Consider the following 26,850-nt stretch of genomic DNA (forward strand, 5'->3'; position numbering starts at 1 on the left):
TGAAACAATATATCATGAAGGTCTTTCAGAGGTATAAGATAGAAATGCAAATGTGATTCTGATATAGCTGAGGATGACCTATGAAGGGTCGAAACCGGTCCTAGATTGTAATACTTTACAAGAAAATAAATGTATTGATTAGGTGGAATTTTTCTTTCCTTTTATGAAGATTGGTAAATGTCAATACGGAAAATGAAATTCATAAATCAAGATACTGGACACTGGCCGCAATTAAGCGACTGCAGCTATCGAGCTCTGTATTACTAGAATCAGTCATACCTCAGTCACTTTCATATTGTGAAAGCCAAGCTTGAGACCGAGACAGGTCAATGGAAGTAACAAATTTAAACGCTTGGTCTCACCGGCAAAGACACATCAATAATAATACATCACCACCTCAATTACTATAATACAGTTCTAAGAGTGATGTATCTAACTATTGTCCTGCAGGATGTGCCAGAGGTCAACAACATAGAATTGTTGCATTTAAACACCCTCAAATGCAAATTACCACGGGTGGGATGGTGGTGGTGCTGGTAGTGGTGATTTTTGTTTTAAGAAGAACAAATAGGCACAAAACTGCAGCCTTTCTCCGTGAAGGTTGGTAAGAGAACCGCCATATGACAGTAGTCTTCCTAATTCTTCTCAGCTTGTTGAGGATTCAGAAAACTAGCCACTCTGAACAAATGGAGTGGAAACAAGAATTAAAATCAAATTATTTATTCAACAAACAAATTTGAAAAAGAAAAAGTAAAAAACTAAATTATTTAATTAAGCTAAAACAGAGACAAACACATCAAAAGGGAATGTAAGTTCCCTGAGTAACAGAACACTTGAAATTTATATGAGCTTAAATAATCCACTCTCACACATAAAGCGAATAACGAGATCAGCATTATTCTTATCGTCAGCTAATATGAGTTCCAAATGCTTCCTGCAGTCCAAGGTTCCACCTTAAGCCAGAGACATCAGTGCACTCTGTAAGGATGTAGACCATAGTGAATTCAGAACCACATTAACACACTGGAGTGGGGGTCTCCCTCTTTAGGAGGTAAGAGTATGTATATCATCCTGACCTATCCTCAGTCTGCACAAAACTATGGCCTCCTCCGCGAAGGTTGGAAAGAGGACCACCACAAAACAGTAGTTATCTTGATTTCTCTCAGCTTTTTGGGAATTCAGAAAGCTAGCCACTCCAATTCTCAGTATGTCAAGATGGTTTGGCGTAACCAAGAACAAATATCCCTAGCAGGTACATTCAAAGGTCCACATGGTTAAGTATTGCTTCTTTTTCAGCTTGATGTGCAAGTCTACTGCCCACAATCCCCATGTGGCTTCGAAGCTATGCGAAGGTGATTCTTGTGCCAGTATCACACAATCTGCCTAGAAGATCATGAATCTGCTGCAGCAGCAAGTGTTGTGAGAAACATGTCAAAAGACTGCAGAGAACTTAACGAGTCAGTACACATGAGAAAGTGGCCTCATTCAGGCCTAACTGCAAACTGCAGAGCTTCTAAGATGGCAAGAGCTCTGCCGTATATACACTACACGCACTAGAAAGCGTGATCTTGGAGAAGACATCATAAGAAACAAACTCACTCTCTTGGGAACAAGGCCAATAATGAACTGACTGCACCACTGAATTTTCAGAACAATCTTTTCTCTACTAACTCTCTGCAAAGCATCCCAAACCTAATTCTGGATTTTCCTTCCACTGCAATCTGATCAGCTACAGTATTTTATAACATTTCACAAATACCTGTTGCAATAAAGATAAGGATGCTTAATTCATTGGTACATACTTGTGGCTCTCTGCCATGTGAGCTTGATCAGACTTGAGCAAGTACGTCAGGTGTTCTGCCAAGAGATAGCATACCACTTGAAAGAGGGAGAATTGCTCTTTCTCATGAGAAAAACTATGTTTAACTATCTGACTAGCGCACATTCTATATTCAACATTGACTGCGAATCCCTGTCGGCCTGTCCCCATCCAACCTCAGGTGAACAGTGTTAATCATGTTGTATAGAAGGCAGTTAGCAGCAAACAGTGCTATTTCTGAAATTCTGAACAGGAGTGAGAGTGAAAGTGAATCAGAAATAACATTCTGAAGAAGTGTTCAGAGGTAGTGGTGCCAGTGACAGAGGTATATCCGAGAAAATTGATAGGGAATTGGAGAATTCTGAAAGTGATGAATGTGATGTGTGCAGCTGGGTTTGAGTAAGAAAATGAAAAATTAACAGTAGAAAATGAGGGGGGAAATGGCATACCAAAAAAAAAAACCAATTTTCTAGGACCAGCTGTATATAGCTATAATATTACGCAAGTAACTCTGTAGTCAATTTAAGTCCGCCTCACTTACTAAGCCGATATGAAAGCGATAAATGTATTGTGGCTTTGCACATCCCTGACTGCTTCAGAACTTTCCACATGAAAACCTACTGAAATCCCAAACAAAAAACAAAGTAGTAAGGTTTATGATAGTGGCAAAAGATCTACAGAGGTCTACGCCACGATCAAATAGAAAAAAAAAAAAGTTTATGATTCTTTCATTTTATACATTAAAAGTTTCAGTGAGAACCTATGAATAGCTGACTCAGGTGAATGAATCCTAATTCCGGGTAGGCAAAGAGCAAGAAAGTTGATATGCAAATGGGTTAAATTAATCCTACAGCCACATATTATAATGTACTGAATATCTAAAGGAAGATCTTTCTTGCAAAATAACAAAATCTTTCCTTTAAGACATACCACTTACACAAGTTAAAGAAAATCTGAGGCTTTTCATATTTCCAAGTGAACAGTAGCACAGCACCCTTATTGCCAAACTGTAGTTCTATATTACATAAGTTTTCAATGGAACATGGTAGTGATCAGAGAGGTACGGTAGACAGGGTTCATAAATAGACTACTTCTGCTGGTTGACTTTAGATGCCTGATGTCGATCCCTTTTGAAGCGATACTCTTGCTAATCTCACAGTATGGACAAGATCTTTTCTGCAGGTACTCTGTCATACACATCTTCTAGATCTATGAAAATTTGAAAGAGTAACTGTCCATTTCTTTCATAACATTTTTCAACTACTCAACACATTTTTCAACCTGATCATGACAATCCCTCTGTGGTCTGAAACTGCACAGGTTTTCATCCGATATGCTCTCCACTCCTTTTTCTCCTTTTCTTTTGGTTTCTGTTTCCTTGCTTATAGACTGATGCAAATAATGCTTTCATTCAATCACAAGGTACCTTACTCAAATTCCATTCTAATATTCTATGAAGCCTCCTCCCAATGAACTCTGTGATCTCAACAGAAGAATTTCTCGCGAGAAAATGTTCAAACTATTACTTCCGTCTGTCCAGTTCACGTGGAACTTTGTCCTTGTTGCAGCCCATATTGTCGGGGGAAGTAGTTGATCCTTTCAAATAAATAATAAAAATAAGTGATAACTGTATGTATTGATTGATGTACACAATTCATACAGTCAATGAAACTGTCACCAATCAGCTTAGCAAACCTGAAAACTGTGGACTCAATACTAATCTTGGTCATTTTTCACCCCTTCTGACCCCAAGCTGATGGAGGCTGAATATGGACGTAAACGGCATCCAGAGTATAATTAATTTCAGCAACTCCAAAAAGTATGGATTCGACCCTAACATTCATAAGAAAAGAAATGCCATAGCAAAAGAAAGCTTTAAGAAAAAATCAAAATTACTTTGTGGACCACTAAACAAAGATTTGCTAAGTGTCATATTTGGAGCACAGCGCTGTACGGCGCAGAGACTTGGACATTGAGGAAGGAAGGTGAGAGAAGATTGGAGGCACTAGAGATGTGGGTATGGAGGAGAACAGAACGAGTGAAATGGGAAGACCGGGTAAGGAGTTATTACTAAGAGTTGGAGAAAAACAAAGTATGTTGCAAATCATTAGGAGAAAAATGAACTGGATCGGACATTGTTTGAGGAGGGACTGTTTACTGAAAGAAGGAATAGAAGGAGGGTGAAAGGCAAATGAGGAAGAGGAAGGAAAAAATATCAAATGTTGGACAATATCCAAGGAAATAAATAACACAACCCAGCATTTTCAAACTTTCTTTTTGCGGCAAGAGGTGTGATAGGTGATCGTAACTAATTTTGGGTCGCTGAACACGAATCCGTTGTCCGTTTCTACGTATCACGTCACGTTTTCTCGCAATAGGTATATCAAAATAAGAGAGACCTGAATACTGCATATAAAAAGTACTGAAAAATGTTTATAATTTTGGAAATATTTCTAATTTTTTGTATTATTATATATATTTTGAAATAGCTGAATATTGTCTTGAATTATTATATACAATGAATAATTATTGAGTATAAAATTACAATGAACTATTTAGCATTTATTGTAATATAATACTGATTTACACAAAACACATAAACAATTCTAAGGCAATGAAAGCAATCTATTTTGACAATTAAACGTGATTTACAAGCAAACAATGTAACTTTTATTCAGTATCTTTATGAATTCATAAATGTAAACAAAATAAACTTAACAGTCCTAGATGTTCCCTTGGAATGAACGCTTGGCTGCCCAGCGTCTGACTGCAACAAGTTTGTCTTCTCTTTTCAAACACCTACCGTAGTCGGCCACCATTGGTTCATTCCACCTCCCCTGGTATCTTCTTTCTGACTCCTTGATGTCCTGGTAGAACCTCTCTCCCATCTCTTCACTAATAGCCCCAAGATTTTCCGGAAAGTGATCGGGATGAGAATGAAGAAAGTTCAGCTTCAGACTCATTCTATACCCCAACTCTTTTATATCATCCAACGTCATTTTCACTATTGTTTTGTATTGTTCATCCTTTACATTTCCTAGGAACTTCATTATGACATCACTTATTGAATTCCATGCAGAAAGTTCCACGGCATTCATCGTCTGTTCAAAGTTTCCGTCTTTCAGAAGCTTTCTAATTTGTGGTCCATTAAAAATGCCTTCCTTGACTTTTGCATCAGATAAATGTGGAAATTTACTTGCAGTGTACTTGAAACAGGGGCTACTTTTGTCCAAGGCCTTAACTAACTGCTTCATGATTCCCCGTTTGATGTGTAGTGGTGGCAAAATAATTTTTTGTGGTTCAACTAAGGCATCATTTGTAACATTTTTCACACCAGTTGTCAAAACATGCCTCTTGGGCCAGGAAGGTGTAGACCAGTGTTTTTTCCTAGCTCCGCTGTCCCATTCACATAAATAACAAGAGAATTTAGTGTAGCCTGCTTGTTGTCCTAATAGAATACCACATACCTTCAAGTCACTAAACACATCCCACCGGTGATCAAGATTTTTGATTTAATAATTGTGATATAATTTTCTTTTAGTGAAATAGAATGTGCCACAGGAATCGAAGCTAGAATGTTTCTGTTATGAAGTAATACAGCTTTTAAGCAAACCACGGCCACTCTAACAACAGCCGATTCGCTGTTATCACCAAGCAACGCTGTGCCACAATAACACATTTTCAGACAGTAAATGGCAAATAACATGAAAACTAGATGTGATACAACAGAACCAATGACATTTCTGAAATCAGGAGACCTTATTTAGTTAAAATCACCTATCAGATGCTTTGCCGCAAAAATCATGCTGGGTAGTGTAATCGGACATGAAAAACTTGGCGCAGGACAGGCAGCAGTGAAAGAGGTTCATCCCATGACAAGACCTGCCATAAGGCAGAATACCTAGATGATGATGATGACACCCATCCATGCCAATAGAGACTTACAATGGCATCTGGAGTGTCACTCTTCATCTCAGCATCGCCAAAAAGTATGTATTCAACACTAATATTGGTCATTTTTTATTACAGTATTTTTTACTTGTCACTCCCTCCCAACCCCCAACCGTATGGGTAATAGGGATGTCTTACACCCATAGATTTTTTCCCAGATAGTCATATATGTACCAAGTTTAGTTGAGAGCTATGTTGGAACATACGGGCAAACATACATACATACATAAACTTGGCAATTTTGGACTTTTTCACCCCTTCTCACCTCCCAAGCAGACGGTGGCTGAACTTTGATTTAAATGTCATCCAGAGCGTCACTATTCATTTCAACTACTCCAAAACTATGGATTTAACAATAATATACTGTAGGTCATTTTCGATTACTTTTACATGTCACTCATTCCCCGTTCCACCAATAGGAGTGCTAGGGGTCTCTAACATGGGACAGTACCGTATTCCTCTCCAGACAGTATTAAGTCATGTGTCCCAAATTTGGTGAAATTGCAAGTTTGCCTATAGTTAATGAAGCAGAAATATATTTTAAGACTATGAAACTTTCCTCCCAGTGTTCCATTTCTCAAGCAGAACTTCTTGCTATAAAATATGCAGTTCAGTGGATAAAAGAAAGAAAGTTTAGTGCATGTATACATAGTGACTCGCAAGCAGCTCTGAAATCTATAAGTAACAAATATAATTTAAATTCTTTGGCATGTAGCATTAGAACAGATCTCTCACAGTATGGAAAACATATCTGTTTTAAGTGGGTTAAAGGGCATGAAGGTCTATTAGGTAACGAAAGAGCAGATGAGCTTGCTAAACTTGCAGCATTTAGAGCTATGTTGGAACATACGGACAAACATACATACATACATACATACATACATACATACATACATGAAACTATATACAAAAGAGCCCCTATATCAAAAGTGAAACGTGAATTATATAAATTCACAATCAGTGAATGGTCAAAGCTGTGGAACTCAAGTAATAAGGGTGAAGTTACAAGAACAATCTTTTGTCCCACGGTACAGGACCATTTGGACTGCAGTTTATTGAAACCAAACTTCACCAGCACTCAGTTTCTTTCGAGTCACGGAAAATTTAAATTTTACTTACATAAATTCAAAATTAGTAGTAATAACAGTTGTGTTTGTGGAGATGAAGAAACTCACCTTATTTTTGATTGTCCATTCTTCAGCAAAGCTAGATATATTTTGGAACAACACTTAAATTGTCGTACAGTAACGTTAGTCAAAACTATTTTTAGGATATTTCACAAGATCTGTTGTTTGAATGAATTTTTTAAGTTTATGCAGTTTATTTTAGAAAAAAAATTAAGAATAATTTTTCTTTTCTCCCAGTTGAATTAATTTGTGTGTGTAATCACTCATTTCAAAAATTTTGTAGTATATATTTGTACTATTTAAGGCAACTTTTTATAACCTACAGCCCTAATATGCTAGACAAAGTAGGGCTTTTTCATGGATAATAAACAAATAAACAAATAAAATAAATAAATAAATAAATAAATATAGTGAATGTCATTTTTAATTGTTTAGTTTCGCTGATATCTTTACATAAGTTGCTCATTAATCATGTGCAACCCACTAAGTGCAGACTGTATTGCGGGCTAGGGTACGACTCTGCCTGCAATTATTGGAGTGCTCATTTAGTGATATTTTAGGATTACTCAAACTTGACTGAACTTAAGAGACCTATCAATACTTGATGATTCACCGACAGGTAATTCCAGAGAGAATAAAACAAAAATGAAGCAAATTTGTCTGGTGCGGGGGCCAAACTGGAAACAGATGTCTTTAGTAAACATTTTTAACATATAGATAATATTCAAATTGAAAAAGAGTTTTGGTTTCCATGAGCTGGCATAGGAAATCACATAAAATTTCTAATACTTGATCCTAAAAAATAAATCAGAATTGATACCTCATAAAAAAGAACATTAAAGCAAAAAAAAAAAAAAAAAAGCATAATGCATCAATCGCTACAGATTGTCTAACTTCCAAATGCCAAATACAGTACTGACCAGCAACAATAGAACGACAACGGCTCTGATGTGTAGTCCACTCACGACATTGTCCATATGGAAAGGATGCTGTATAAGCATTCTTATCCACACATCGACCTTCATTCTGACACCATATACATTCTTCCTGCGTACAGTTGAGGCACGCTGTGAACTCTGCACAGCTGGAACCACAAGGAGTAGATTCCTGAAACCAGTGACATTATAATGAGTTCTTTTGTAAGGGTTTAATGTAAATGTAAATTTAAAATATAAGTTTATGCCGAAGTATTTTTGTGACATCTAATTCTGCATTCACTTCACGTTCTGAGAATAAAGTATATTTTGAATTTTGCACTGTAATACTAGGATTTAAAATTTTTTAAAGAGAGCTAGGTCTGAGGAGTTAGTGGTCATGGTTTAAATTTGCCAGTTATGAAAATTGAAAAAACATCTTCCAAGCTACCATCAGTGAGGTTTGAATCTACCATCTCCCGATTGCACACACATATTTACACAATCTATGCTGTGTAGTCAACTCAGTTGGTATGGCTTAACATATAATTATGCAAAATCAGTACTAAGAAATTCAGTTGCTAGTTCCTGCTTGAACCACTGAATGGGTATCATATTTCAAGTACCTAGGATGCTGGCTAACAGAAGAATGGAATCCGGATACAGAAATCAAAACCACAATTGGCACTGCAAGAAGTGTGTTTCTGAAATTGAAGCATAAAGTATTGTGTGCAACTGTGATCTCTGATTCAAAACCATTGGCATGTTGTGAAGTGTCAATAAATACCAGTGCCACTTTGCGTTGTCCAAGGATGGACAATGAACTGACTCCAGGCCTTTGAAATGTGAATGTATTGCAGAACGTTCAAGACAACAACAGTAGACCACATCAACAAGGAGGTACTCCGTCATGCCAGTAAATCATATGAAGTCTCAATCCTTGCAAAATGCAGGAAAGCAGACTATTTTGGTTACATATTCAGGAGTATGATACAGAAGAGTAGAAGAGACAAAATAAGGAATGAGAAAATCCGGGAAGAAATTGGAGTGGAAAAAATGAATGATAGAATAGAGAAGCCAACTAAGATGGTTTGGGCACATAAAACAAATGAGCGACGAAAGAATGCCAAAAAAGGTGATGGAAATGCAAATCCAAGGAAGGAGAGGCCGTGGACGACCACGATTGAGATGGAAGGATACCATCCAACGCAGCATTATAGAAAGTAACCTGGACTGGGACACAGTGTTGGAGGAGGAGTGGTGGAAAGACCGAAGAAAGTGGAGAGGAACCATATTTGCCCCTAGCTGGATAAAGGGAAATGATGATGATGGATGATAATTCAGAAATGACACATATAGCCTGATACAACTGATCACAGAAGGCAGGACAGAAGAAAAAAGGACGCGGATGAAGAAGATTATCTGGGACATGGAACTTTCAGCAATGGTTCTACAGTATATTCACATTGCGGGAAACAAACTAGGAACAATTACTCCGCGATGGTCGCCAACCCTCTGATAAGACAGTGTGAAGAGGGGGAGGAGTTCTGGAATGAATTTAGTAAAAGAGGCAATATTTCACTTCTTATTATCAAAGGCATATAAGAGATTGCAATAAATATAACAAGAAAAGAGTAGAAAAGAGATAAAGGAGTAAAACCACTGTTAACCCACATCTCTTCCATATCACAATGTTTCAATAAATTAAATACTATTCCATATCCCTCCAATACAAGAAAATGGAACTAGGACTGACAAGGGAACATCCACAATGGTGAACTCGCCGATCGCGATGAAACTTAGCAAACACATTGAGGTACATGTAAAAACAATGCCAGCATCAATTTTAGGCGTCAACATTCATTAGCGCGTTAACTAAGGGGCCTCAAAGTTGCGACATTTCAAGTTCCGCGCGAACAGCGATGAATTCCTCCTGACCAATGCTTAGCCGGAACACTGCTTTGTGCCACACCTCTGCTCCTCCTCCCCGCCTGGTTCAGTACCACTCGTTTCCCTCTCACCGCGCTGCCGTATGCTTAGCTGTCTAACAGAACCTGTGCTATACTGCGTACGCTATCAGCCTTCCTCATAGCTCTCCCTTGGAATTTCCACATTGTATAGGCAGTTTACATTTTATGAAATATTTATGAAATATTTATGAAAACGTTTGCGACGAGTCCTTAAGGGCAATGTCACTGAGCGTGTCAAAAATTACTTTTCATCTTCAAGCAAAGCACGGAAGTCACGGTGAAGAAGGTCCACTGAACTTTCAGGAGCTGCAGCTTTATGACGCGATTGAGGGCGAGTGTTAAGCAGTCAACTATTGTCAAATAGGTTTTGACGCTCACGGGGAGATGTCACACTGCGGACATAGGCCGTAATAACGTAGATTGAAGCGTGGTCTTTTGTGCTGCATGTGAAATTGTAGGTTTATGATATGTTGATATCGATAACTCTGTCCGACTCGCTGGCTGAACGGTCAGCGTACTGGCCTTCGGTTCAGAGGGTCCCGGGATCGATTCCCGGCCGGGTCGGGGATTGTAACCTTAACTGGTTGATTCCTACGGCACGGGGGCTGGGTGTATGTGTTTCTTCATCATCATTTCATCATCACGACGCGCAGGTCGCCTACGGGTGTCAAATAGAAAGACCTGCACTTTGCGAGCCGAACTCGTCCTAGGCTATCCCGGCACTAAAAGCCATATGACATTTCATTTCATTACCGATAACACTCTCGTTGTTTTTAAACGAACAGTTGTGTTCTCCGTTGTTCCTGTCAATACATATACACATAACAACATGTATTTTTTTTTTTTTTTTTTTTTTTTTTTTTTTTTTTTTTTTTTTTTTTTTTTCAGAGCTTATAAGTTGCTGTCTTGAAGGTGACAGTCTCTATTTGGAGGACATTACAAGTATGACGTACTAGTCTTATCAGTCGGAGGAAACCGAAAAGGATATTGAATATAGCGAGCCAGAACCGGGACAAAGCCAAGACAGTGCCAGTTCGGCAGACACCGTAGACTTACAGTATAAAAACAAGAGCAGTCAACTTCTGGAGGAGTGGAAAACGGAAAAATCTTAAATTTACAACTGTGCAAAAGCACTTCCGTCGTTTGCATAGTGTGTCACAGCTCTCCTCCTGGGAAAAAGTTGTGGATGAAAGAGGCTCTCTCCGAGACAAATTTGGTCTTATTGCGATGGATTGCAAGAAAAACTTTGACGCGGAGTACCGTACGTCCATCATCCATGACGCCACAATCAAACATTGGGCAATGCAAAGTGCCCGCTCTCGCGGGATCCATGACTTTAAAGCGTCCTCACGCTGGGTTTACGACTTCAAAAAGAAATTTGGGATCACATCCCGAAAAATTACTGTCGTGACAACAACGAGAAAACTTGATAGGGAAAGTGACATTATGGTGGAAGCCCAAATGTTTGTGGAAAACGTAAAAGAAAAAATACAGTTACACAGCCCATCACATGTTTTTAACAGCGACCAAAGCGGCTTTAATTTGGAAATGTACACCGGCAGAACATTAGCGCGCCGAAGAGAAAAGTCGATTAGCACGGTGGTCCAATCAATTCCCTCTACTACGCACAGCTACACGATTATGCCTACCATGTCAGCAGGTGAGCTACTCTCCCCGTTGTTAATCGTTTTAAAGGAAAGAAATGGCGTTTTTGGTTCCCTTGTTAAGAAACGAATATTTTCACACGAAAATATTCATGTCGTGTGCACCACGTCTGGAAAGATGGGCAAAGCAGAAGTTCAGAGCTGGTATAATGACATCTTGAAACCAAGTTTACCCGATGGACAAAATATTTTATTGTTAGATTCTTTCTCTGGCCACAATGCGCTTGTTCATGGCACGGAAGTTGAAGTTATGAAGATACCAGCCGGCGCTACAGCCGTTTGTCAGCCATTTGACGTGTATGGGTTTCGGATTTGGAAAACATACACCAGACGAATGTATTCTGGGCTGCGACTTATGAATACCAGCATCGTGCTGCATCACCGTAACACCATCTTAAAGTTGCAATCACTGTTACATTTCCAGCTGACATCTCCTCAATTCACAAACATGTGGAAGTACTCGTGGTACCGCAGTGAGTACCTTGATGATCATCCTGGACAATTCGAACACCCGGTAGTATATTCCTTTGACAGTGTTGGCTTGGTATGTTCTTTGTGCCCGAATACTGGTTTTGTCAAATGTGCGTGGTGTAAAAAGGACTTGTGCGTCACACACTTCTACGAGGAACACCACTATTGTAAAGCATACGTCCCTTGAGAAAAGTATGGTGCCTGTTGTTAATTGTGTTTTGTTTCAGTCGTCTTTTCACTATTTTGTAATGTGTCGAATAGACTATAAATTGTTTTTGCTTACTATTATTGACGGGGAGTTTGCCCGATGTAATGTATATGGAGTCATTTATTGTGGTGCCTTGTAATTTTTTGTTGTTGTACCAGTTCGTACAATAGCCATGTACACTTTTATGTATGTACAGTAACTGCCATTGTACCCAGAAGACTGTAGTGTGATACTTTAATATGACTACTTGTTCAATACATAGACCTCTGTCAGCTATAGCGCAAAAGTACGAGTAAGTAGGACTACAGCTCTGCCTGTGATTACGGTATATCTACTGCATATATAAATGCACATCTTCATTTCTTTTTAAAGACTTTGCTTATTACGTCAATCATTCCATGTCATACTCATATCAAAGTTGTCTATGCATTTAATTGATTTATGTTCAACAACCATGGCTGCAATTGAAATGTGTTGTGCCTTTCACTGCAAAACATAAATACATCGTTCAATACAAGCACAAATAAAAACATTCTATCTAGATTCCTTATACCAGAGTATGTAATACGGTAAATACCAGCAGTTTCTAACTCGGAGTTTATAATTGCTGTTGTTCGCGATTTTGTTTCGTTATGACACAACTGATAGCGTACACAAAATGGGGGTAGGGGAGTGGACATAAAAAGAAGATCTGGACCTGTAACCATATTTTGATATCCCGAGGTACAACATCTCATTATATTCATTGAGATCCTCTACCCGGGCACGTAATTTCTTTGAATAAAAGGATATTTAACGTCGTTTCAAGGTGGATAATTTATTTTAATAAATTTCATATGTATGTCCACTCTAAATGACACCGACAGCTTCAAGGTGTTTCAGACGTAAATAATAATTTGAGCCTAGGTTGGACGCGGTACCTTATACCACGTTTGTCCACGCCCGATGGTGCTTAATTCGGGGTTGTACCAACGAATTGACAACCCACCGGAATTAGCAGGAATGAAAATATAACATTTGCATAAAATATGAGTAAATACGTTTAGGTTATTTATTATCATGTATGAAACGGAACGTGATTTAAAGGATTTCAATAATTATAGTACGTAAAGAAGCAAACTATAGCGCCAGTCTCGTTCCACAGCCAAGCAGCCGGCAAGCGCAAGGAGAAGGGAGGGGAACGTGCCGGGGAGAACCACTTGGAGGGTAAAAGGCGGTGCAGAGGGTGTGTCTCCAGACGGGAAGTGTGTGTGCCGGCTTAGCATTGGCCAGCAGGTATTCATAGCTGATCGCGCAGAACTTGAAATGTCGCAACTTTTAGGCCCCTTAGTTAACGCGCTAATGAATGTTGGCGCCTAAAATTGATGCTAGCATTGTTTTTACATGTACCTCAATGTGTTTTCTAAGTTTCATCGCGATTGGCGACTTCACCATTGTGGATGTTCCCTTGTGAGATATTCAAATTATAATGGTGATAATGTTCAACGTCTCAATAACTCATAGCTTCATGGCCAGCAATAATGTTGTCTGTAGTTATGTAGTTTCCAGGCAATATTGCAGTATCCAGTTCAAACATATTACAAGTCAATGATTTCTAATCCATGCAACTGGATGTATCACAACCATCTCTTATATAATGGGGAATTTAAGCATTGACACTTAAAAAGTACGATTCTTCCTTCATGAAAATGTGGAAGATGATCCAGGATTAAGAAGGTGATATTGAAATATCATGGATTCCATGCTTGGTATGGTAATCTATATCTATACATATAAAATAAGAGTTTTGTCTGTACATTGCTCAGAATTTGAAAAGAATGGTATTTCTGTATCGGTTATGTCCACAGTAGCAAGGAAATGCACTTTTTAATTTTCCATAATTTCTGTCCGTCTGTATGTATGTATGTATGTATGTACACGCATCACGAGAAAACGGTTGAAGAGAATTTAATGAAAATTGGTATGCAAAGTCAGGGAATAAGTCGCTACAATTCAGGCTATAAACAATTTTAATCACACTGAGAGAAATGGTAGTTTAGGGGAAGGCCTAAAATTTAATTCTCAAATATTTGTTATTAGTGGCCGTATCTTAACGAAAGTTGGTAGGCGAAGTCGAGGAATAACTCGCTACAATTTAGGCCATAAATAATTTTATTTAGGCTGAGAAAAAATGGTAGTTTAAAGGAAGGCCTAAAATTTAGTTCTGAAATTGATGTTATTAGTGATCCTATTGTAATGAAAATCGGCATACAAATTCAGGAAATAAGTCGCTAAAATTTAGGTCATAAATAATTTTATTCATGCTGAGTGAATGGTATTTTAGGGGGAGGCCTAAAATTTCATTCTCAAAAATTCATCTTATTAGTGGTCGTATCGATATAAATACTACATAACTAAAGTTACATAGTATTAAATTTCTTATCATTTATGTCTTATACATCGTTACTGTACCGGCTATTATCACAGAGATATTCATGAATTTGGAATTTTCTTACCAAGTCCATATCAGCGCCGAGTTACAAGAAAATGGGTAAACAGAATTTAATGAAAATTGGTATGTAAAGTGGGAGAACAAGGAACTACAGTCTACACTAAAAATAATTTTATAAGAAGCTGATATATCACTAAGTCAAAAGAAAACTAAATGTGAAGGCCTACAATATAGAAAAATAAAATTGACCAACAATAACATTACATTGATCACTGTCTGTTGTGATGTGCTTTGTGTCTTACGTTGCCACTCATCTCCAATAGATAGGATTACTGCTGTGTAATACCAATATAAATGGTCCGTTATTGGACATTATAAATTTTCCAGCTAACTCATTCCTGGTTGCCAGCATTTCACCCTCGTGTGCTAGGTTGGGCTCATCAGTTGGTACCTAGCACACCTACCGAGACGCTGGCTAGTGCATACCATGGAGGCCACTGCCTAGGCTACTTAGAGCCACCGGCAGTGCCAGTGCACTATGAGAGACTTTGTCTCTTTACCAAAAATTGATGCCTGCCGATTCCCACCAATTTTTGGTAAAGAGACAAAGTCTCTCATAGTTCATTGGCACTGGCGGTGGCTCTAAGTAGCCTACACAGTGGCCTCTACGGTATGCACTAGCCAGCATCTTGGTATGTGTGCTAGGTACCAACTGATGAGCCCAACGCTGGCAACCAGGAATGAGTTAGCTGGAAAATTTATAATGTTCAATAACGGACCATTTATATTGGTATTATAAATTTACTCATTCGGGACAAATATTTCAGATTCTCTATGGGAATCAGCATCTATATCATCTGATAGCCAGGCAGGCATCAATTTTTGGTAAAGAGACAAAATCTTTCATAGTTCATTGGCACTGCCGGTGGCTCTAAGTAGCCTACACAGTGGCCTCCATGGTATGCACTAGCCAGCGTCTTGGTAGGTGTGCTAGGTACCAACTGATGAGCCCAACCTAGCACATGAGGGCAAAACGCTGGCAACCAGGAATGAGTTAGCTGGAAAATTTATAATGTCCAATAACGGACCATTTATATTAATATTATAAATTTACTCATTCAGGACAAATATTTCAGATTCCCTATGGGAAACAACATCTATATTACTGCTGTGTACCGAGTAGATTTTTAAATTTACCTTACGTTGCACCGAAACAGATAGGTCATATGGTGACAATGGGATAGGAAAGGACTAGGAGTGTGAAGGAAGGGGCCTTGGCCTTAATTAAGGCACAGCCAAAGCGTTTGCCGGGTGTGAAAATGGGAAACCACAGAATACCATCTTCAGGGCTGCCGACAGTGGGGTTCGAATCCACTATTTCCTAGATGCAAGCTCTCAGCTGCACGCCCATGGCCAGCTTGGCCGGTCCTACCGAGTAACAGCCTGCCTGGCGGGAACTAGCTGGGAGTTAGGTAACTTTCTTCTTTAGCATGCCATCCCTCTGGTTCATAAATTTTCTGTTATTACTGGTACGTAACATACTGGTTCATCAAAGCATTCAAGCTATTCAATCCCTACTCTGAGGCACTGATTGGAATGAGCAGAGTGCATATTTAATGGAATAAAGGCAGAGAAGTGTTTATGGCTGTCTGTGGCCTGATTATTCCAGCTCTGGAACTTTGGACTGTTAGATCGTCGTCTGCCCCTTTTAGCGTACTGGATTGTGTTCTTAGTGGCCTCTTGAGCCTTCCTGTTGGCCCAGTATTCCTTCATTTTATTGCTGAATTCTTTCCTGCGCTCCTCTGACCAATTCCCAGCTCCTTTGTGGCTAGCTGATGTAAGGGATGTTAGGAAAGGTTTAGTTTTGACCATTAAACGGTAAGCATTTCTGTCAGTAATGGCGGCTTGATTAATATTAAGCTCTGCAAGATCTTTGTCCACTTGTTTGGTCCAGTGGAATCCAGTAGATTTGCCTTTGTTAGCAACCTTGAAGATCTTATGGGATAATCTATTAGAATCCATTCTGTATAGATGTCTATACAAAGTCAGACGTTTTCTTCTGATGGCATTTATGAGGTTTTCTTGATGCTGGTAGAGCTCATTGTTGGGTTTGTACCATCGCCTTCCATCTGGTAGGATTCTTGGCCCTATTATTCTTCTCAGGAATTTCCGTTCTTGCACTTCCAGGGCTCTCAGTGGGGTCTTTTTAGTTAGGGATAGGCATTCTGCTGCGTAGAGGACTGATGGTCTGACTACTGCATTATAGTGTCTCAGTTTTACATTCTTTGATAAATGCTTTGAGGCATACAGTTTTCTACAGGCATGGTAGGCCTTGTCTAATTTGATTCTCCTTTGTTCAAGAGCCATTGTTTCACTTAGGTCCTCCGATATCCACTCTCCGAGGTACTTCACAGTTTTAGCTCTCTTGATGTGTTTTGTATCACTGACTCCCATTGTTGTAGAGGCATCTTTGATGTTGGTCATAAACTCGGTCTTTCCAATGTTGATCATGAGACCCGTTTTAGCTGCTATAGAGTGCAGTGTTTGAAGCTGCATAGTGGCCTCATGCATGTCGTTTGTTAATAAAGTAAGATCATCAGCAAAGGCCAGGCATGGAATCCTCAGGTTGTCTGATTTAAACCCCTGGTCCATTCTCTTATGACCTTTTCCAGGACACAGTTAAATAATATGCATGAGATACCATCTCCTTGCTTTACCCCTGTTTTGATTGTGAAGCTCTCTGATAATTGACTGTTTACGTGATAGTTTTGTATATTTCTTGTTTAGAATCTTCTTCTCTTCTCTATTTTCAATATGTTCTGTAGTAACGTTCAATTCATCCAAATCCATTTGTATTTCTTTAAACCAAGTGGTTTTTTGTTTTGTTTTACTATTCCAAAAGGGGTGAAGCTGATTCCTGCTCGTGGTGCCCCTGCATAGGTAGTGGGAATTGAATTTCCGTTACTGAACTGAACGTCAGCATTCCAGAATCATCATTAAAGTACTATCTGAAATGATTCATTCTAGTAGGGAAAGGCTCTTTTCAGAGCCCAATTTAACATTTATTCTCTTAATACTGAAGGACTGTCTTCTTGTACAGAAGGTCCTTTACATGAAATATGCCTAAAACATAATTGTGATGTTTTATATATACAAGAAACTCATAGGGATGTTAATCAACGACGTCCTAAAATCCCTGGAATGAGATTGGCAGTCGAACGTCCTCATGACCAACATGGAAGTGCCATCTTCACTTAACCAGATATCAGGATTATTGCAACCTCTATCACAGATGAAAATGACATAGAAATTATTGCGATAGAATTGAGTAACTATCATTTTTTCCATTTATAAACCCCCAAAGGAGCTTTTCATTCAGACAACCTAATAATCTGAATTAGCAGAAAGTGTCCATCTTCGTGGGTGATTTCAACAGCCACAGCATTATATCATGATGAGAATGGAGAAGTTGTTATATATTCGGCAGAATCACACCAACTGTCCCTCATTCATGACAAACTTCCTTCATCCCTCAACGGTGGAAGTTGGAAATGTGGATATAATCCAGACCTTATTTTTGTGAGTGAGCGGATTGCCCATCAGTGTGTTGAATCTGTCTGCCTTCCTATTCCTAACACACAACATCGTCCCATAATGTGCCAGATATTAGCCGCAGTCAGACCACAGAGTGTTTACTTTAAGAGAAGAGATAATTTCAAAAAGGCAAACTGGAAATGTTTCACTTCCTCTTTAGATAAAAAGATAAGTATGATCAGTCCCATACCAGAGGCATATGACCAATTTATTAACGACATTAGATTGTGTTCTAAAGAAGCCATTCCAAGAGGCAGAACTAATTACATACAAGGTCTTTGCCAGGAAACATCTGCCCTACTGAAAAACTAATTCAATTTGTATGAAAGGGATCCTTTTAGTGCTGAAACTATTGCAAGTGGACAATTTCTCTCTGCTATTTCAGAGACTAAATGAGAACTGTGGTTAAAATTGATGGAAGAGGTTAACATGGATAGGAGTCAGAAGGCCTCAAGGCTACTCAGGCGTCTCAGTAATGATCCTAATAAAGCATCATCTCTTTGTAACGTATCTGCAAACCAAATTGCTCACCTACTCATCCAAAATGGCAAGTATGTAAACTCCAGTTCTAAAACAAAAGTGGATGTTACTAAGACAAAATTCATACCGGAGACCAGTATGCTTTCTAATCCCTTTACCATGGCAGAACTGAATGAGTCTATAAATATCAATCAAAATGGAAGGCTCCTGGTGTAGATGAAATTTGTATTCAACAAATCAAGAATTTTGGACCTGTTACTAGAGAATGGGTACTGAATCTGTTTAACAATTGCATTCGAACATGCAGAATACCCAAAATTTGGAGGAAATCTAAGAGTTATAGCATTCCTTAAACCTGGAAAAGATCCACATGATCCTAAAAACTACAGACCAATTTCCTTGCTCTGTCATTTATTCAAGATCTTAGAACGAATGATTCTGGTAAGGCTTACAAAAATAGTTGAACCACTTTTGATCCCAGAACAAACTGGTTTTAAAAGAGGGAATTCGTACATCACAAATCCTCCATTTGACCCAATATATTGAAGATGGTTTTGAAAATCAAAAAAATAACTGGAGCAGTCTTCATCGACCTATGACACAGTCACCAAATTCTGTTGAGTAAACTTTATAAGATGATAAAGGACAACGAGCTGACTGAAGTTCTTCGATGTCTTCTTGAAAATCGAAGATTGTAGATTTCCAAGGGCAACAAAGTCGTTGGAAGAACCTCAGGAATGGCCTACCCCACGGTAGTGTTTTGTCTCCAATATTATTTAATATTTACACGATTCATCAACCCTTGCCAAAAGGAACAAAAAGCTTCATTTATGCAGATGATCAAGCTATTGTCACCCAGGGTGATCAGTTTGGGAGTGTTGAACGGAGACTAATCCAAGCCTTAGATGAACCGAGTCCATACTACAGAGAAAATCATCTTAAGCCTAACACCTCAAAGACGCAAGTTTGCGCTTTTCACTTAAAGAATATGCAGGCAAGAAGAAAACTAAAGATTTTCTGGGAAGGTGCTCTCTTGGATCATTGCTCAACATCTAAATATCTAGGGGTAACTCTGGATCGTGCATTCACGTATGAACAACACTGTGTTAACACGAAACACAAAGTATCTACGCAAAATTCCATTCTTCGCAAGTTATGCGATACCAGCTGGGGAATGCAAGCTCAAACAATGAGAACTACTGCTTTAGCACTGAGCTACTCTGCAGCAGAATATGCATGCCCTGTTTCGTATAGATCATGTCATGCCAAACAGGTAGATATTACTTTAAATGAAATTTGCCAGCCTATAACTGGTTGCCTAAGATATACACCTTGTGATAAGGTATACTGCTTGGCTGGCATTGCTCCCCCAGATATTAAGCGTGAAGTAGCTGCCAAACATGAAAACTCTAAACTAGACATTCCCAAACCCATCCATTACATGATTATCAACCTGGGGCCTGTTCCACGAACGAACTTTGCAACTTTTCAACTTTGTACTTTTCAATTCTGGCAAAGTGCAAAGTTTTTCTGTTCCACCATGAACTAGGTAGTACTTTGCAATTTCTTCGGAAAGTGAAAAGTCTTTGTGAATGAGTGATCCAATCGAGTTTATTCCATGAGCAAACTGTATAGGCCTAATATTCAATGCTTTACTTTCCGCGGTAAACTTGACGGTATAATTGTCGTATCATTGAAGTATTTATCATGGGAAAGAAACGTTATTACAAGAAGCAGGCTGTGCTGGAAGTTGTCATGGACAAACGAGACATCCTTTTTGGCAACTTCAAAAATAACCTCTCAAATGATGACACACATCAATGTTAACGAGAGTACCGTCAACACGTCCACATACAGAAGGAAATTCACCCTTCATTAGAAATCCCATCGCTATATTAAGTGGATTGTCAGGCCAACGTACTGTCAGGAAATATTACATTTACTATAACATCTATGACTTTGGTAACAGTTCTGCAAATAATTGATTTTGATGTCCCATGCATTGCTGCTACACCGTGCAGCTGGGCACCATTTACTAACCAACGTAAGCATATAAGAATTTGTTCTTTTTCAGAAAGGAAATTACTTCTTTTTGCTACACGTTTCAATAAATAATCGATCATCTCAAGAATATAGTCAGCCTGTGTTGTGGTAATATGAAATCACTCGCGAAATTACGTTGAAGTGAGGTTATGAAAACTTTTCTTTTTTGCTAGTTGCTTTACGTCGCACCGACACAGATAGGTCTTATGGAGACGATGGTACAGGAAAGGGCTAGGAATGGGAAGGAAGCAGCCGTGGCCAGCATTTGGCTGGTGTGAAAATGGGAAACCACGGAAAACCATTTTCAGGGCTGCCGACAGTGGAGTTTGAACCCACTATTTCCCGAATACTGGATACTGGCCGCACTTAACGACTGCAACTATCGAGCTCGGTGGTTATGAAAATTAATCCTGTCTTTGTACGTTCTCTTATTGGATTCTTTATCACTGTCCTCACTTGATGCTAACAAAAGCTCACGTCATAACGTGTTTATATCACTAAAACAAATTCTACGCCGAGAAACAAGTGTACATACTTGTTAATTAACAGATGAAAAGAGAATCTTTGCAAGATTTACGAAAACTTTTCACTTCATTTCTTTGCACTTTGCATTTCTGTACCAATGGAGGAACATAACAGGCTTTAAAAGTGAAAAGATTCCTAGCTTTTCACTTTGCAAGCTAAATCTGAAAAGTGATGGTGGAACAAAATCTGAACTGAAAAGCGCAAAGTGAAAAGTTGCAAAGTTCGTTCGTGGAACAGGCCCCTGCTCAACAATGATTGAAATCGAGGAGTTCTTCGTTCTACTGAGTGCCTTTCGGAGTCACCTCAGTCATCAAGACTAACTTCCTGGAGATCCAAAAACCTTCATCTCAATGGATGGATGGATCCATCTAAAACTCTTCCAGCCAGTTATGAAGAGTCGTGGTCTACATGGAAGAGTCTGAACAGGCTGCAGTCTGGGGTCAGTCGATCTAAGAGCAATATGAAGAAGTGGACTCTATCTGAAGAATCAACCCTCTGTGCCTGCAGAGAAGAACAAACCATGGCGCACCTCCTTAATTGCAACTCCTGCCCTTTCGTTTGCAACGTGCAAGATTTAGTGAAGGCCACACCAAATGGTCGAGATCTCGCCAAATTCTGATCTGATATGATATAATTGTTACTTTGAATGTACCTCTAGTATATTTTTACCAGTTAGGCCTATCTAATTATTTCTCATTCTTAAGTAATAATTTATATGACGTACTGCATCTGATATGAATGAATAAATAAATAAATAAATAAATAAATAAATAAATAAATAAATAAATAAATAAATAAATAAATCAAAAGGCTGTTTTAGGAGTCTAAAATCTGGCAAACTGTATGTGTGTCCAAAAAATGCAATCCTCCGTTTTCTCATCATGTCAATAATTGATTCCCTCTCCTTGTAAATTACTGAATTGACAAAGTTTCCACTGGCCATCAACCTGATGTCTTTTATTAATAATTGTCCGAAGAATTCTTCTATCCACTTTCTGCAGTTTGTCTTTTGTTGCTTGGGTATTAAGTTTGAATAATGTTTCACTTCCATACATTGCTTCTGGTTTAATGACAAAGTTAGAATGGCAAAATTTAGCATTACTTGAAAGAGACTGTTTTTTGTAACTCGGCCATGTGATTTGTTGTGCTCGTCTCAATTTTAGAGTTCCATTACCTATGGATGCTTTTTCATTAGCATTCCAAATGACAATTTCACCAAGATATTTAAATTTATTTACAACTTTCATTTTCTGAGTATTATTTAATATAATATGTGGAGTGTCAAGTTTAAAGGATGGCATCATTTCAGTTTTCTCAAAAGATATTTTCAACCTAAACTTTGCTGCTAATCTTCCTAGTTCCTCTACTTGAAATTTTGCTTCTATACTATTTGCTAATAGCACCATATCATCAGCAAATGCAAGACGATTTAATCGAATATTTCTTCTATTTGATGAGGACACTTATATCTAAAAAAACTAAATATGTTACAGAGGTGAACACTGGTACTAGGAATCTCCTTTACATATAAAGAAACACGCATTTTTGGGGGAGTCAACTTGGGGGTGGGGATGAAAAAAAAGGAGTTCAATTCTTTTTATGAGGATACATATATCTCGAAAACTGAAGATGTTACAGTCATGATAATTGGTATTTGGAAGCTCCTTTACAAATAAGGAAACATGCATTTGGTGGGGGGAAATCAACTTAACAGGGAGGTGGGGGGGCGGTGAAAACAGAGTTGAATTCTTTTTATGAGGATACTCAAATCTCTAAAACTAAAAATGCTAGAAACATGAAAATTGGTATTTTGAATCTCTTTTAAAAATAAAGAAACATGTATTTTTTTTGTTTTCGGTAAATCCACTTAAGTGGGAGTGGGAGAAGGATTGGTAAAGAGGTTGAATTCTTTTTATTCATTCTACTTATATCTCAAAAACTGAAGATGTTACAGACGTGGAAATAGGTATTTGGAATCTCCTTTAAAAATAAAGCAGCTTTTTTTTTTTTTTTTTTTAATTTATATTTTTCAACTTGAGAGAAGACTGTTTCTCACATGTACAGTTCTATACCGCATGGTCACCTTTTCCCCAAAAGGCAATACCCCAAACATGGTTTACAAAGCATTTCTGGGGTAAATGAAACTCAACTTTTCGGTGAGTTTTTATACATTAGGGATTTTCAGATAATGTCTTAGTACAGTACCGAGGAACGATTACTTTGATCAAATTACGAAATCCATGCGAGCGAAACCGCGGGTAACTGCTAGTTGTGTATAAGCTTTTCTCTGCAGAAGTATAAATATTTCACAAACATTCTAGAAACTGCTGAAAAAAATAAAATAAAGGTGAATATAAAGAGTCAAAGCAAAGAATCTGTTAACCCAACTTTGAAGAATGAAATAAAATAGATTAAATGGAGTCAAATTATGGCTCATGATATATAGCCATTTTAACTTGCCCTAATCCTGTTACAGTTGACGCTAATGCGTAAGTAGGTGTGCTATGCAATGGTGAATAAAAATAAAATTTCAGTACAAAAATTGGATTGATTCCCATGTTATTCTGTACCAAAAATAAAAAAATAAAAAAAATCTGAAGTCATTTTGTACAAAAAAGGAACATATTGCTCCATAACACACAAAAAAAAGTCTGTATCAGGTCACAGTTGCAAGTTTAGACGTAAAACATGTATCGCGTTATAGATGTTGTCGAAATAACCTTTTCAGTATGGGTTTCAAATTCTGTTGTTGACGTTTTATTTCTTAACTAGCTGACCTGCCCCAGCTTCGCACGGGTGGCCTTACATATTAAATATTTCCAGTATATACTACTTTATATGACTATCCGGGGCCAACCCAAATACATTTTCTTTGGAAGTAACACGTGACAGGGCCACAGAGTTTACCATGAGAAAAACATTCAACGCTCAGGTCTAGAGCTGTAACATTTAAAGTTTGGCCCTGTGTTTTATTAATGGCCATACCAAAACATACTTTTACTGGAAACTGGAGCCTTTTAAACTAAAATGGTAGGTCGGTGGTTATCATTGGTATTCAATGAATCAAACGAGTTTCACCGGCTCCACACCCAGTGAGGATCATGCACTCAAGTAGAATTTCTTTTCTTTTTTCTTTAACGATTTGATTAGCAAACTTGTGCCATTGCATAATTTTGGTGTGTTTAGGCTGCGGAGCAATAACATAGGGGAACCTACCTTTAAAATCAGTTCGTGGAGAGTAGTTCCAGGAGGAGTCAATTTGTACCCTCCATGTTGGCAAATACCGTATTTACGCGAATATATATATATTTCGTATGGCATGAGGATACATTGTTACAATTTGGTTATTTACAAATATGTACAATTACACGAAAAACAGTTTCATCTATACACACAGCTCAAGTGACTTATTTATTTATTTATTTTAAGACTGGAAATTGAAAGATGTGGAAGTCAAACAGCAGTTTCAAGAGGAAATCAGAGCTAAAATACCAATAACAGACACAAAGAAAGGTAATGAAGAATGGAATGATTTTAAGGAAAGTCTGGTTGGTAGTGCAGATAAAATATGTGGAAGAACAAGCAGAAGAGTGAGAGAGAAAAGAACATCTTGGTGGAATGATAAAGTGAAAGAAGCCATAATGAAAAGGAATAAAGCCAAAAAACTTCTTGATGTGGCTAAGTCTGACAGAAGAATCAACAGTGACCAAACAGACAACAATAAATTGGAAGAGATAGCAAAGGAATATAGATACAGAAAGTTGGAAGTCAAGAGAATTGTACAGGAAGAAAAAGAGAAAAGTTGGAAAGAATTTACAACTAAACTGGAAGAAGACAGTAAAGGGAATATGAAAATGATATATGGAATAGTTAAAAGTAAAAGATCAGATAAAGAAGCAATTACAGCCCTGGAGACAGCAGATGGGAATATAGTTCGCAATATGAAAGATATCACGGATACAATGGGGCAGTATTTTGACAAGCTCCTAAATGGCCCTAAAGAGATCTCCGTTGAGGATGTAGGACAGAAAAAAATAGAGGAAAATATCCCAATTACATGGACAGAAGTAGAGCAAGCTCTCCACAGGATGAGAAGTGGTAAGTCAGCAGGAGCTGATGAAATTACAGCTGACATGATTAAAGCTGCTGGTCCACCAGGAATACAGTGGCTGTATAGAGTTCTCAGAACAATATGGAAGGATAATGAAATACCTGAAGATTGAACAAAAGGGGTGATAGTTCCTATCTTTAAGAAAGGGAGTAGAAGGAAAAGTGAAAATTACAGAGGCATTACCCTCCTATCACACGGCCTTAAAATTATGGAGAAGATCATTGAAGCCAGAGTAAGGGATATACTAGAGCCTATCTTAGAAGAGGAACAACATGGTTTTAGGACTGGAAGAAGCACAACAGATCTGATATTTGCTTTGAGGATGTTGGCAGAGAAACACTGGGAAAGAGGAAAAGACCTAATTATTGTGTTTATGGTCCTTGAAAAGGCGTATGATAATGTTCCTAGGTCAGCTATTTGGAAAAGTCTTAGAAAACTTGGTGTACCGGAGTACCTTATTAGGAAGATCCAAATGCTATATAGTAATTGTAAAAGCTGTGTCAGAATTGGAGATGGTCACTCTGAATGGTTCAATACAACCAAAGGAGTACAACAGGGAAGTGCTTTGTCACCACTTCTATTCATAGCAGTTATGGATACCATTTTAAAGGAACTAAAAGGAAAAGGTAATAAAGATCTTCAGGCTCTGGTGTTTGCAGACGATGTGGCAATATGGGATGAAACAGAGGAGGGAGTGCAAAATAATCTGAATGCATGATGTAAGAAGTTTGATGACTATGGAATGAAATTGAACCCACCAAAAACAGTAGCATTAAAAATCAGCAGACATTATACAGAATGCAACATAAAAATACAGGACCACCAAGTTGAAGTAGTACACCAATTCAGTTATTTAGGAAGCGTAATCGCTAGTAATAACAGAGCTGAGAGAGAAATAACAAACAGAGTAACCAAAGGATCTAACTTTTACAGCATCGTTAGACACCTACTATGGGATCAGAAAGTCCCACAAAGAACAAAAATGACCCTGTACAAGTCATATTTCATTCCTATCCTTACATATTCTCTGGAAACCTGCACACTAACATCAAAGGATTATAGTAGGATTCAAGCCTGTGAAATGAAATTTCTTAGAACTGCCCTCCAAAAGACCCGACTTGATCATGTGAAAAATGATGAGATCCGATCTAACCTAGGTCTAAATGAATCGATGGAGGAAAGACTTAGGTCATCTAGACTTAAATGGTTTGGGCATGTTAAACGAATGAATAGCACAAGGTTACCATGTGCTTATTTGGAAAAGAGAATAACAGGCAGAAGACCAGCTGGAAGACCAAGAAGAAGATGGATGGACCAACTGAGGGAAGACGTGGAGAGAACAGGATGGAATTGGGAATCTGTCTTGGACAACAAAATGTTTTTGAATAGGCAATGGAAGACGCTCGTTTTCAAACACCCTACCCGGCTCGCTGGAAGGGCAAACCGATGATGATGATGATGATGATGATGACACAGTTCAAGTACGTAATAAACAATATTTATACATTTGAGCTCATCAATATCTGCATTGCTGCTAAAGCT

At 38.2% G+C, this 26,850-nt stretch overlaps 1 protein-coding gene across 5 annotated transcripts in view; it reads right to left on the reverse strand.

The window, feature by feature from the left end:
• dsd (attractin-like protein dsd) overlaps positions 1-26,850 on the reverse strand; it is a 391,073-nt gene that overhangs the window by 187,171 nt on the left and 177,052 nt on the right. For all 5 annotated transcript variants that reach the window (XM_067153649.2, XM_067153648.2, XM_067153647.2 and 2 more), the window contains one exon: positions 7,818-8,004. In XM_067153649.2, the coding sequence (XP_067009750.1) occupies positions 7,818-8,004 (187 nt within the window). The remainder of the gene's footprint in view (positions 1-7,817; positions 8,005-26,850) is intronic.

Source organism: Anabrus simplex, chromosome 9 (assembly GCF_040414725.1).
Source record: "Anabrus simplex isolate iqAnaSimp1 chromosome 9, ASM4041472v1, whole genome shotgun sequence".
NCBI classification, from domain to species: Eukaryota; Metazoa; Arthropoda; class Insecta; order Orthoptera; family Tettigoniidae; genus Anabrus; species Anabrus simplex.